At 36.2% G+C, this 12,969-nt stretch overlaps 1 protein-coding gene across 5 annotated transcripts; it reads left to right on the top strand.

Annotated features, from left to right (window-relative positions):
- The first annotated feature begins 2,330 nt into the window (after positions 1–2,330).
- Positions 2,331–12,061, top strand: LOC102696211 (NLR family CARD domain-containing protein 4). Of its 5 annotated transcripts, none has more exons than XM_015363315.2 (10): positions 2,331–2,500; positions 4,303–4,338; positions 4,441–4,487; positions 5,753–6,013; positions 6,106–8,085; positions 8,237–8,329; positions 8,727–8,897; positions 9,402–9,494; positions 9,588–9,755; positions 10,996–12,061. In XM_015363315.2, coding segments are annotated over exons 3-10 (3,129 nt in total). In that variant the 5' UTR covers positions 2,331–2,500; positions 4,303–4,338; positions 4,441–4,486; the 3' UTR covers positions 11,358–12,061. The 5 variants fall into 5 exon arrangements, with proteins under 5 accessions (XP_015218801.1, XP_015218800.1, XP_015218802.1 ...); XM_015363314.2 differs by having other exon boundaries at positions 4,303–4,362; XM_015363316.2 differs by lacking the exon at positions 4,303–4,338.
- Positions 12,062–12,969: the final 908 nt, after the last annotated feature.

Raw genomic sequence — 12,969 nt, 5'->3', positions numbered from 1 at the left:
TACATGCTTGAGCTTGTTTTAGTGAGTAGATTTGTATATGCAGTGCTTTAGAGTAACACTGGCAGTGAATGAAATGAATAAGAAGCACATGTGATGTGGGTGATGGAACACAATTCAGCAAACAGGTGGCAGCACTAGCAGGACCTTGAGATTGGCATTGGTGAGCAGCATAAGAGGCTGCAGCATTTCAGAAGAGTAAACTGAAGTGGAAATAGGAAGAGAGGTACAGTACCATTTGCAGTAATTTTCTAAATGGTATAGAGGAGAATGGAACCCCCAAAGAAAGAAGAAATATCAGCTACAATCAATGAAAGCTCTGGGAGGGGGAAGAGTCGAGGGCCAATACTGCAACAGCTGGACACCAACTGAGGGAGTGGGTAAAGGAGAAGGGAGGGGAGAAACCTCGCATATATATGCAGATGTATATATATGCAGAAAGAATGTGTTAACATTATACATTTATATATTTTCTTTCTCTTTGATGATGGTAGCTAGCAGAGATTTATCATTTTATAAATTATAATTGCATTTGGATTAAGTGTGCCTATATACCCAGAAGCAAAATGAATAGAATGAATCTAGACTAAGAAATCATATGCTGGAATTTCTTTGATCCTACTTGAAATAACCATGGAGACTAAGAAACCTTAAATAACTGTCAAAAAGGATGAGTCTGAAATGCTTTCAGGTATTGTTTCCCCAACCATGACAGTAAATGGTTTAAAAAAACAGTGCGTAAATACAGTCCTATTTTCAAATTGAAATTACACATATTGAAACTCCCAGATTTTTTTCTAACAATAAGTACACCAATCTCTGTTTCAACACTGCTAGCTGAATATCAAAGATGTACATCCAAATTATTCATCCATATCCTGCACTGTCTCCCAGATTTTTAGAAAAGATCTCTGACTGAGCAGTTTTCTCCTTATCTGGATTGGCCTGTAATGAATTCAGAAGGTGAAGAGCATTGCTGAAGGCCTCCTCTGAAAAATAAATCTTTGGTCTTTTCTGTTAGCAGCACCAGTATCATGAATTTTGAGTACATCTGCTTCTGATTGCTGCCATGGAAAAAGAACGAGAATGTACGGTTACCTGGAAAAATAATTGACTTTCCAAAAATGAAATTAAAATACAGTTACAGGACATTCTAAGCCACAAAAAGCAAAAAATATAAACCATATATTTTGCTTCTGTTGTATTATGATCAAATGATGTGAATTTTATCAATATCAAAGTGCTTTTATCTAGATTCTTATATAGTCTGCAAACTTGTCAAGTTCACAGATGATAATAAAAGAGAAGACCCAGGAAATACTGCAGCTAAATAATTTAGAAAATGTAATCAGCAATCATATTAAATCTTTTTTACTGGCCCAGGTCTGGTTATACCATGCTGGTGAAACTGCAGACTATGATTGTTTAATTTGACAAAACTATAGGAATATCATAATTAGAGAGGTTTTTTTACAAGGGTCTTCTTTTAATCGTTGTGACAGTGAGCTATTTATATATAAGAATAGTGTTGTTTATACTTGAATATTCCACCTTTCTGTTATAATGTAATGTATTAATAAAGGAATTTAATCTTACTGTAGGTCAGTGCAATCAGCTTATATTAAACAACAGCACTGGTCTGTGAAAATCAACAAGATAAAATCAACTAAAATTATAATGCACAAAGATGCATTATTTAAATCGTAAAGCCATGAAATGTGCAAGGTAATAAAAAAAAACGGGAAATGCGGTACACGCAAACAATTTTTATTATCCAGCATTACTTCATGCTAAAATTCGAATGAGTGCTGTACAGTGTCTGCATTTACAATTTGGAATTAAAAAATGTATTCTGCATCGCTTAAACTGCAAGCAAAGAGCAGTAAGTTCACGTGTATTATTACATTGCATCAAGCTGTCTTTTCGTTCATACACGTCGAACGTTGAGAACTGCTTCGCCCGGTCTTAGAGGTCTTAAAAACATACTATATAATAATGTAACGCCGCAGTAAACGTATTAGACTGTACATACTGTAGTGAAAATATCTTAAATAGGGTGAAAGTCGGTTAAATTTGTAGGGTGACGACTCCAAGCAAAGGAATGCGTAGTAATAGTAAAATCTTATTTTCAAAGCTCAGTACATGTAGAAATGGTCATATTTAAAGAGGCTTGATAAACCAATACCATTAAATACTACAGCTTAGAGCTGCAATACTACATAGTGTTACTGCCAAGATTTCTTCAGGGTGCTGTTGTAACAGGGATTTCCGGGTTAAACCTTATACTATAAGTTATAGTATTGTGAAAGAGCATTAGGTTTTCCCGTACTGACAAGGAGGAGTGTCCGGTCATTTGAGTCATGAAAAGTATCAACTACTTACTGTAAAGCAATGTATCCAAAACCGGAAGACGTTGCATAAAACCTTTACAGTATTAATGTTTAAAACGGTATCAGTCTTCAGCATCGAAGATGTTAACAAAGCAGTAAACTGCTCATGGCAAGTAAGTTATTTTTAGAAAACCTAAATGAAAATGTTCTCTGTTAATTTCTTTTTTTGCATTTCCGGGTCTAGGGTTTGTTAACACTTGGACACAGGGATTAAACAAGTCTAGTGTCTGTTTGTAGATTTTGCGTTGCTGCTAGTACTCATGCTTTACGTACTGTACGGTAGAAAGGTTTGTAGCAGTACCTCTCTACAAAATGGACAAAAAAAGTTATAGAATCAAAACTATGATTGAAAGACATTTGTTTTGCTTTTGAAAGAGATGGGTAGAAAAGAGAAGTAGTGCTTTTGGGTTTATATATAACGTTTCACAAACTAAAAATAGTAGAAACTGAAATTTTACCACGAATTAAATTTATATCTATTTTACCATTTAACTTAATTTATGTTTTACGCCGTGATTTATGAAAACCTCATAGTTTGGTTTAGTGGGTTATCGTGAATGGATGCTGTGACTGTTTTAAAGATTCGGATGGGGGGTAAACCTCTCCCTAGTGATACTGTAGCCTTTTAAAAGGGCTGGTGTACTGTACTGTAGGTCCATAGGATACTTTATACTGAGATACGAAATAGGTTATTATGGTATTTCTACAATACATTATAGCCCCACCTTGTGGTAGATGATTTTTTATTTTTTTAATTTAACATTTGTTAAGTTAAAAATATTTATATTTTTTATATCATTTTCTCGGGTGTTCATTTAACAGTGAAATCTTATATACTCATCAATTTCCCTACGGGATTAATAAAGTATTATCTATCTATCTCTCTATCTATCTATATACTTTGACTTCGGCCGAACAGGCAGTTCAATGATCTCGATTAGCCTGATTGAAGCCAGTTTTATTTCGTCTTTTCTGGAAGGGGGGGTAAGATCGATAATATCGCCCCCACTTCAAAGGAGGATTGTTTTATTTAGATACAGTCCATGTGCAATATTCAATTTTGTGTCTTTAAACCTGACTGATTAAAAAGGTAGTTCAGTGGGTAGCTGCGTCAGCATGCGTAGGCTGCAAAGGAACAAGTAATAGGTTTATTCCATGCTGAAAAGAGAAGAAAGGAAACACAGCGTTCCAGCTCCTGATTAAAAAGATATCTATTCTAAAGTAAGAATCTCTCAGAGTTGGCAGCATTCTTCCGTCACAGCTACTGCTACAATCTTGCAATGCTACACTTATCATGCAACCTTTCAATATTAGACCTTTGCTTAGATCTATACTTAATTAGGAATCTCTGGATTTTTCTGATTCTTGTCTCCAATTCTCTGTTCACTGTATTGACAATGTAACACTTCTGCTGTGAGACCCTCCAAACCTGTCATCAGCATACAGTATGTCTCTTTATGTGTTCATGGTAATCGTTCAAACCAATCCTGAGAGCAATTTCTATCCCATTTCTTCAGTCTCTGCCGTCACAAAACAGGTGATACAGGGAATGTGTTTAGCATACAAATGATCCAATATAAATTGCAAAGTTGGAAAAGTTAATGAAGTGTCTGGACAGACATGCTGACCCAGGATGTAAAAAATTACAGTAAGGGAAAGGTCTGGAGTAGATGTAGCTGTTTTAGAATTTCAAGTCTGCCTTGGAATTCCTAAGGAATAGCAATTATAAGGTCTTTTATGCAGAGGTTCAGGGCAGAAAGAGGCTACAACTAGACTCAAAGCCACTGTCTTTACACAGAGAACAAAGCAAAATGTTTGTTTTGGGCCTCTTAACACTACATGCTAGTAAATGATATTTTCTTGCTATTGCTGCTCTTTGTAATACATTTGCTCTTCATCTCTGTGTGTGTTTCAGATCTGATCCACCTCCTTAAATAGCGGAAGAACAGGGGTACAGTCAATGACATGTTTAAAGGTTAACAATTACAAATCATGCATTTTATAACTTGGCAAGTAACTGCGTTGGAATTATAACTTGTTTTTCATTTTATAGATTTAAGAAAAACTTCCTGACAGGTTAAGCAAGATACATATACACAAGTAAGTAAAAGATATTGCATAAAAGTATTTAACGAACTGCCGAATGGATGGTCTTTCTTCTTGTGACTTTTACATTATGTTTTATTGTGGTGTGCCATGCCATGACCTAGGTTATGATTTTGTGCTTTATTTATGCCTATAGCCTTGGTGGCTGTGAATATTGTGTGTTCAGCTGTAGGCTTTGTCAACCCATATTGGCAGTTCTCTGCCCTACTCTGTCTTTGTTTAATGAGCAGAATTGTAGGGGTCAGTGCATGAGTTTTAAATTTTAGCCTTTCCTTCTTTATGCATTAATTTAATGAAAAATATTATATAAGCTAATACAATAGACATTTCACTGATATTTTGATCATTAAGAACTTTATAGTGCAATTTAAAATGTACTGTAATTACATTTTGACATTAATAAAAAAAATCAAATTAATGTTCACCTACACATAGCCCCATCTAAGCAATTTATACATTTTTCTCACTCAAACCCACTCAATCTTGAACCTCATTATTAGTGTTGTCCCTCCTATTTCTATGGAGACTAACAGGTTACTCCAGTCTAGCTTTTATTAAATCTGGAATACCTCAAGGCAGCTCTTAAAAGGACAGAACAATTTCACCTTGGCACCAAAGAGATGCAATAATTCACCACACAGTTCTGCATAGTTTTAAAATAGGTTAATAATGAAAAGTCATGGAGAGAAATTGTCTTATCAAACATATCCCTGAAGCACACACATTTCTCAGCCCCTTTTTAGACATTAACTACAGCCAGTGTCCAACTGTTTGTGTAATTATACTGTATAAAGAATTTAATTGCTGTTTAGCCCCTGTTTTAACCTCATTTTGCTTACACAGTCACCAAGACTGTGCTTACAATTTTGCAATCAGAATTTCTTACCTGAGTTTGTATGTTCTCCTTGGGGGTGGTGGGTTCCATACAGGTGCTCTGATTTTACACGAATAGGTGTGCTATTGCATAACACTTGCTTTCCACCTCTTGCTTTCGTTGGTCATGTTCTTTTCATTACAGGCTAATTAAATTTTCTAAATTGGTAGAGGCACTTTTTCAAGCTTTTGTTACTAAGGAAGCTCTAAAAAGAGACATCTTCGGTTTCATACAGAGTCACATATTCTATATTGTCTATACAGAGTCACAGAGTCTATATTGATTATTGTTCTCGTGTGCAGGTACATCCCAGGAACATATTCTATGTTTAGACATTGAGATATAATTAAGCTTGATCCTAACTATAATGTTTGCCCTTTTTCAGTGGATTTCATCAGGAAAAACTATGTGGAACTTATCGAGAGGATGGGAATAACGATAACCCATCAGATTGCAGATCATATCTATAGCAAAAGTGTCATTGATCTGGAGGAGAAAGATGAGATTTACTGTGAGAAAACTGGTCCCAAAGCGGCTCGCAAAATCATTGATTTGATTCAGCAGAAAGGGGAAAAGGCTTGCAGACTTTTTGTTGACTGCCTCAGAGTTAAAGATGTCTTCTTGTTTGAAGACTTGCTTGGGAGATGTAAGTCATACTTACAGATATTTAATTAAAACACTTCATTCAAATGTGTTTTTTGCAGTAATTGATTAATCCTTTTTTGTACCATACTGTAGCTTTGCCTGAAGTACCAACGAAACAGAACATAGACATGATGGCAGAAGATTTAAAACACTTGTATAAATCAGCATATTTCCAAAAGTTTCACCCTTTGGGGGAGGACATAGACATTATTTTTGATTTGGAAACAACATTCACTGATGCACAGTTTTGGAAAAAGGACATATGGAATCAGAGAAAAGGCACTATGACTCTTTCGCATTTTTTGGGTGAGTTCAAGAACCCAACTGTCATTGAAGGAGGAGCTGGCAAAGGCAAGACCACTCTCCTGAAGAGAATTGCAGCACTTTGGGCTTCGGGAGAAACCTCAGTGCTGAATAAGTACAGGCTGGTCTTTTTCATAAGCTTGAGTGCTGCAGAAAGAGAAATATATGAAACAGTTTGTGAGCAGCTGCTCAGAGTGCCCTATGAAATTGACAAGGAGACCTTTCAGAATTCTTTACGGTTCTTGAAAGAAGAGGTTCTGTTCCTTTTGGATGGATATGATGAATTTAAACCAGCAAACTGCCCGGAGATAGAGGACATGATCAAACATAACTTTCGGTTCAAGAATACGGTAATTGTGACAACACGCACTGAATCAGTCAGTAACGTGAGGCCCATTGCTGAAATCATTGCAGAGATTGGGGATCTCAGTGAGGAGAACAGTAAGGTCATTATTAGAAATATCTTGGGTCCTGAACTCTCTAAAGGCCTTCTGCAGCAACTCGAAAACTCAAGCACCATGCAAGAATTGATGAAGACACCGCTATTTGTGGTCATAGCTTGTGCCATCCGGTTGGGTGACACCAGCATCATTCCTAAAACACAGACTGTACTTTTCCGTACCCTTTATGATCTGATGATCTCAAAGAACCAGTACAAAATTTCATTTATGACTTCGGAAACAGTTCAGGAGAGCATCAACGTATGTGGGGATCTAGCACTTCGGGGAATTTTCGAGCACTGCTTTGAGTTCTATTTAAGAAAAGAGCTGCACAGTGAACAAGAGGATGTGCTACTGAAATCTGGACTTCTGAACAAGTACACCGCTCAAAGGATGGAGCCTGTCTATCGTTTTTTTCATAAGTCATTTCAGGAGTACATAGCAGGAAGAAGACTGCATGGACTATTAACTTCAGCCAAAGAGTCAGAGATGAAGATGGGGTACCAGTACCTGAATCAGATTGATAATATTTCAGATATTTCTAATAAATACTACAATTTACTGATGTACACGTGTGGGTCTTCCACACAAGCTGCTAGCATTGTCATTCAGCACATGACAAATGTTAAAAAACATGGAAGACTGTTGGGCACCCCATTAGAAACTGACAGGCCGCATGTTCCTTCAGACAATAACCAGGAACAGATCTCACAGAATATGGAAGAACTTCACAAGCTGCAGGAAGTTAGCATGGAGAGTTTTGTAAACTGCGCTCTTAACTTCTTTGCAGAAAGTCTTTCAAAAAATGAGCTAAGTGCAGAGTTTGAATTTTTCTTTCAGAAAAAAAAGCTGCACATCAGCAGCCAGAGCATTCCAACCTGTTTGAGTGACTTCTTTCAATATTTGCCAAAATGTTTGGCTGCTCTAGAACTCATCGAGTTGGAACTGTTTGGCAATTTGCACTGTAGTGAAATCCCGAATCAGAGCAAAAAGACATACATTCCAGAGAAGGCAGTGTCCTTGTTTTTCGATTGGAGTCACAGCCTTAATAGTATTGAAGTATCTTTGAATGATTTTCAGAGGTTATCTAAAAAAGATATAACATATCTAGGAAAGATATGCTGTTCAGCCAAAAGCCTTAGGCTTCTCCTAACAAGAAGCAAAGGTATAAGTGGAAAACTTCCTGATGTCCTCAAAATGTGTGAATACAACCTGAAGGATCTAGTTATTGAAGAAACTCCTTTGACATTAACAGATGAACAGCACATTGTTCTTATGAAACAGCTTAAGACTTTGTATATAAGTGATCTGCAGACTGAAAGACTGCCAGGTTAGTATGTGTTATCTTTTATTTAAATGTTAAAGACATTTTAATAGGTGTGTATAAAAGTTTCTTACATGGAGAACATGTTTATTATATTTTTGTGAATTCATTTAAATTAAATTTGTTTCATTTATCTGAGATTTTCTGCTTATTACAGGGGGATTATTGGAGGGAATCCAAAACCTTCAGAACCTTGAGAAATTAAATTTAATTAATATAAAGATGGCTGAAGATGATGCAAAACAGCTAGGTAAATTTTAATCATTTTGTAGGAATTCAATTAAATCAAGGAATTTGAAAGACTAGGAATATGAATAGGTAAAGTACAGTAGGACATTTGACACTGACGTTTTGTAAGCAAAGAGCTGGAATGGCAGCGATGACTAATAATTAGTAATTAGGTGGATGATACACTCTGCAATACAGATCACGACCATAAAATGTAGGTGTCTACTGTCCTATTAAATTAGAAGGTTTCATTAATCCAATCTTGTTTATCTAGTTGGTGTTATTTAATCAATACTGCATCCTCAGTTCAATGGGTACAATAAAAGTAGCATATAACTGATGAATCCATTATACTGGATTTCTTACTTTTTCCTTATCTGAGGCAAGAATCAACCGAAATGACCTTTGTTTTTTAACAGCTGAAGGAGTGAAGCATTTGCAACGTCTCCAGGAGCTGCACTTGGCCAAGCTGGAAGGCATAGGAAATGGGCTCAGGTTTATAATTGACGCAGCCACCAGTAGAGACTGCTGTCTGAAAAAAATGGTGCTTGTCAACTGTTGCTTGACAAAGGAGGCAGTCATAATTCTTGGTCTGTAGTTTTCTTTTTAATAAATATTTCTCAGGTTTCAGCAGTCAGTTTTGGCTACTGTATATATTAGTAGGAATGAAATATGTGTCTATTTCTATTATAAATGAATATATACACAATATATACTGCAGTAATGAAGGAAGCATTGACATCTGGTTTCAAGCAGATTTCCTCATACAAGTAATGGAGTTAAAAGGAAGTGTGTGGTACAGATCTATTTCACACTTCACATTATGTACTGTACATCTACAGTACAGTACTTGTCTCCGATACTCCTCATATTGGATTTCCAACTTTGCACTAAAAGATTAAATGGTTACACTACATTAGGCACCAGGAGTAAAAGTAGTTTTAAAAGGGAGCAGTAAGAGAAGTGGGGAGTCTAGACCTTATGCTAATATAATTATATAAAACTTATATATAAAAGATACTGCACAATGTGTGTTCTCAGACGGTAGGAGTAATGGTTTATAGACTTATCAGAAAGTTTATTTTTTCTTTTAGCTGAAAATTTGAGGAATGCCAATAAGCTTGAGTCACTTGATCTGTTTGAAAACCAGCTGGAGGAAGACGCAAGTGGCTGTGTGGAAAAATTGAGTAGGTGATAAAGCAAAGTTGTAATGCACAGAAACAGCTACTAATGAAGTGAAGAATGCAGCAATGATCTTTTCTTTTATTGTACATCTTTAGTTGACAAGTTGAGGGCCCTGCCTAGCCTACAGACTCTCATGCTTCCATGGGGACAGAATGTGAAAGACAGCCTGTCCAAGCTTCTGGACTTCCTGAAGAACCTGCCTGGACTGCAGAAACTGGGACTGCAGAGCTGGCACCTCACTGATAAAGACCTAGAGCTCCTGAGTAAGTATAATTCACACTGCTTGGGTTTGGCGTGAAAACTATAAACTCAACAGTGGATCTTCTCTTTTAATTGGGAACACAATTTGTATTCAGTTTAGTCTCATTAAAAGCTTATACAGTATGTTGTAATTAATATTATGCATTTGAGAACATCTAAAGGAGTCTTCACAGTGTGCAGACAGTTAATATATGTTTATACAGTATGTGTATCACTGCTATTACTAAGCTTAAAGCTCTTGATCACTCTTCAATCCAATTTTAAATCATTGCAAACAGCTTAATAGCCTGCAGAAAGTTCAGGGAAAAAATAAGCTAAATACAAATAAAAAAACAAATTTGAAAAAAAAATATTAAACTCTTTCTATTTTTTATGCAGATGCTTTGAAAATACTTCAATTAGTGAATTAATTATCAAAATCTGATGCTACTGTTCACTTGCATCTGTTGTAAACAGCTGTTGTATGAACATGAATTCAGTTCATTCAATGGGCTGAATAAGAAATTAATGTTCTGGTTATATATGACCTGCTGATAGTCTTTAGTTTCAATGAAAACCTGGTAAACAACAAAAGCCTGGTTGTTGAATGTAAAACCGGAGTGGTAATTGGAAAAAAGATGGGAAATGGGAAGAATATTGATCTTCATGACATCTTGTTTTTTACCACGTTGTCTATTTTGGTCACAATGTAGCATAACAATTGAAAAATAAACTATGATTGAGAATTACCTGAGAGAGTCATGTTACTATTCAGTCGTACACAAAAGAGGAATGAAACTAAACTGTTAACAAGCTTTAATTGGCTTGGTATTCATTCAGTTTGCAATTTTAATTATACACATGAGATTTGTCATCTAATTGTTTCTTTATGCTAAGAGAATATAAATGCTAAACAAAATTCTTTCCATCTCACGCTCATGCTTAGACATGTAGTTTTGGGGAAACTGCAATGAAGATATACATAGCAGCTGCCCTTAGAAAAATACCAGGAGTGTACTATTTACGTTCATTTAGACGAATGGCCATTGTTGCCATACCATTATTAGAGGAACATATGAAACTCCTTAAGTAGGAAGATCGTTCCTATTATTACTCTTATTGCTCTATTATTGTTTATTTTAATGCCTTTTCTAATGCTTTTTATGGTAATATGGGAGTATTAGGCAAAGTGTAAGGCACATTGTAACATGTTGTGGAATAACAACTATGTATGTTCCTGAAACTTTTAATATTTGCCCTTAGGCTCATCAATCCAGAATGGTCATTTAAGGGACCTTCAGCATTTGGACCTGTCTGAGAACTGTGTGAGCAGCCAGGGTTGGCACAGGTTCCTCGGGGCACTGGGCATGTTGAAGAAACTGAGGGTTATGGACCTGAGCTCCAAAGAGGGCATGCAGCCCGAACCAAGACTGATCAATGACCTTGGCAAGCTCATATTCGAGCTCTCAGCACTGCGGAGAGTGGGACTGCAGAGGTGGCACCTGGATAAGGAGTACCTGAAATGCCTTAACAAAGGAAATGTAGTCTTTGGTCGTGAGTTTCAACTCCTAGTCAGCTCAGACTACATAGAGGAAGATGAGACAGATGAGGAAAGCCATATGTAGACGTCAGTAAATATTTGGATCATAGCGTGAGTTGTTTGCCACTGCCTGTTGGCATGCTGATTTTAAATGTTTGTTTATTCCCAGTACCAATTTGCACACACTCTAATTTGGTTTTGGATTATACAGTTGTATGAATCTGGCTTCAAATACAATATGGGCATTTTAGAATGTACTGTACTTTTAGATACAGTAGGTGATGAATACCAAAGACTAGAAAAGGGCTTGGAAAAGTTCTAGGCTCACAATCCGAGATCTAGAATTAGACTTTTTATCATCAGTGTTTCCGTTTTGTTAATGAACTGATATCTGTGATGTTGTTCTGCAAGGTAAAGTATTCTCATGCAACATTTCTTGTATGTTTCATACATTTACAGTACATTGAATGTTATATGCAGTTTATACCAGATATATAATTCTGCATTACTTCAAATTTGTATTTATTCTTAAATGTGTAACAACATTTTATTATTGTTATATAAAATCTGAAGATGGCAGCTAAAAGTCTAAAATTTAACAAGGAAGCCTCTTATTGCCGTTTTGAACTTCACAAGTCTGAGTCTCTGTGTTCGACCTCACTGAACCCGAATTCATTACAATACACAATGTGGTAATTACTGTAGAGTACAGTAGGTGGTATCGTCCCCATTCCAGCTGTGTGGTACAATAGAATTATCTGTTTAGTTAATAAAAAACAAAATCGGTGACGTGCTGTTGTTTGTAAAAATTCTCAGCAATATACTGTACTGTAACTTTTTAACAAATCACAGCTTCATTCTTTGATATAGTTCAAGCTTGATAAAAATCAAAGCCTGTTTTGTGCTTGTACCGACATTACTTGGATATCGTACTTCAGGTGGGGAGCTGCGTCAGCATGCGTAGGCTGCAAAGGAACAAGTAAAGGTTTATTCCATGCTGAAAAAAAGAAGAAAGAGAACACAACATTTCGGCTGTGGAGCCTTCTTGAAGAAGTGACTTGGATATGCCTGGTATTGATTTTCTCTGATGGTTTTCTCTCTGCATCCAAAGTGCTCCCTTACCATCACCACCATCACACACTCTTTTAGATTAAAAAAAAACATACCTTAAAGGTTTTCTCTCCCTCAACAACGGAAGATTTAAGACTGATTATGAAGAGCTGAACCTTGTCTAATGTCTGACTAACAGGTTGGTCAGTAGATCTCGGTGTGCTACAGGGAACTCCCGTTTGTGTCCCCTACAGTACAGATGACAAAAGTGAAGGCAGTGTTGTCATCCAGTCCTACTAATAGCATAGTAAGTGATGTGGAAGAAATAATCATTTCCCCCATTGCTTCATCCGTCTTTTGAACCATTCAACTGTGTTGTTATACACCAGAATATCTACTGTATAGATTCGTTCATTTTTTTCTTTGGACTCTGGTTTGAATGTTTAATGAAGTGCTTAGGTAGTTTCCTAACCTAGTTGGGAATCTGTGTTTTATGATAACAGTTGCATCCACCTTCATTTTGTGCACTTGGACGGACTGTGAACATTCATACAATTTAAACCTGGTGGACTGTTGGACTAAAACAAGATACTTTAGTGATTGAAAAATATAAGTATATTTCAATAGGATCATTTTTATTCACAAAG

The sequence above is a fragment of the Lepisosteus oculatus genome, chromosome 17 (assembly GCF_040954835.1).
Source record: "Lepisosteus oculatus isolate fLepOcu1 chromosome 17, fLepOcu1.hap2, whole genome shotgun sequence".
NCBI classification, from domain to species: Eukaryota; Metazoa; Chordata; class Actinopteri; order Semionotiformes; family Lepisosteidae; genus Lepisosteus; species Lepisosteus oculatus.
Note: the sequence above shows the minus strand (reverse complement) of the source record. Positions and strands in the feature narration are given on the sequence as shown.

What these genes read in the sequence shown, in the direction of transcription:
- LOC102696211 (XM_015363316.2), top strand. An exon ending in TGAAGACTTGCTTGGGAGAT is followed by an intron (nt 6,014 to 6,105) that starts GTAAGTCATACT and finishes ACCATACTGTAG; the next exon opens with CTTTGCCTGAAGTACCAACG. An exon ending in TGGCTGTGTGGAAAAATTGA is followed by an intron (nt 9,495 to 9,587) that starts GTAGGTGATAAA and finishes GTACATCTTTAG; the next exon opens with TTGACAAGTTGAGGGCCCTG.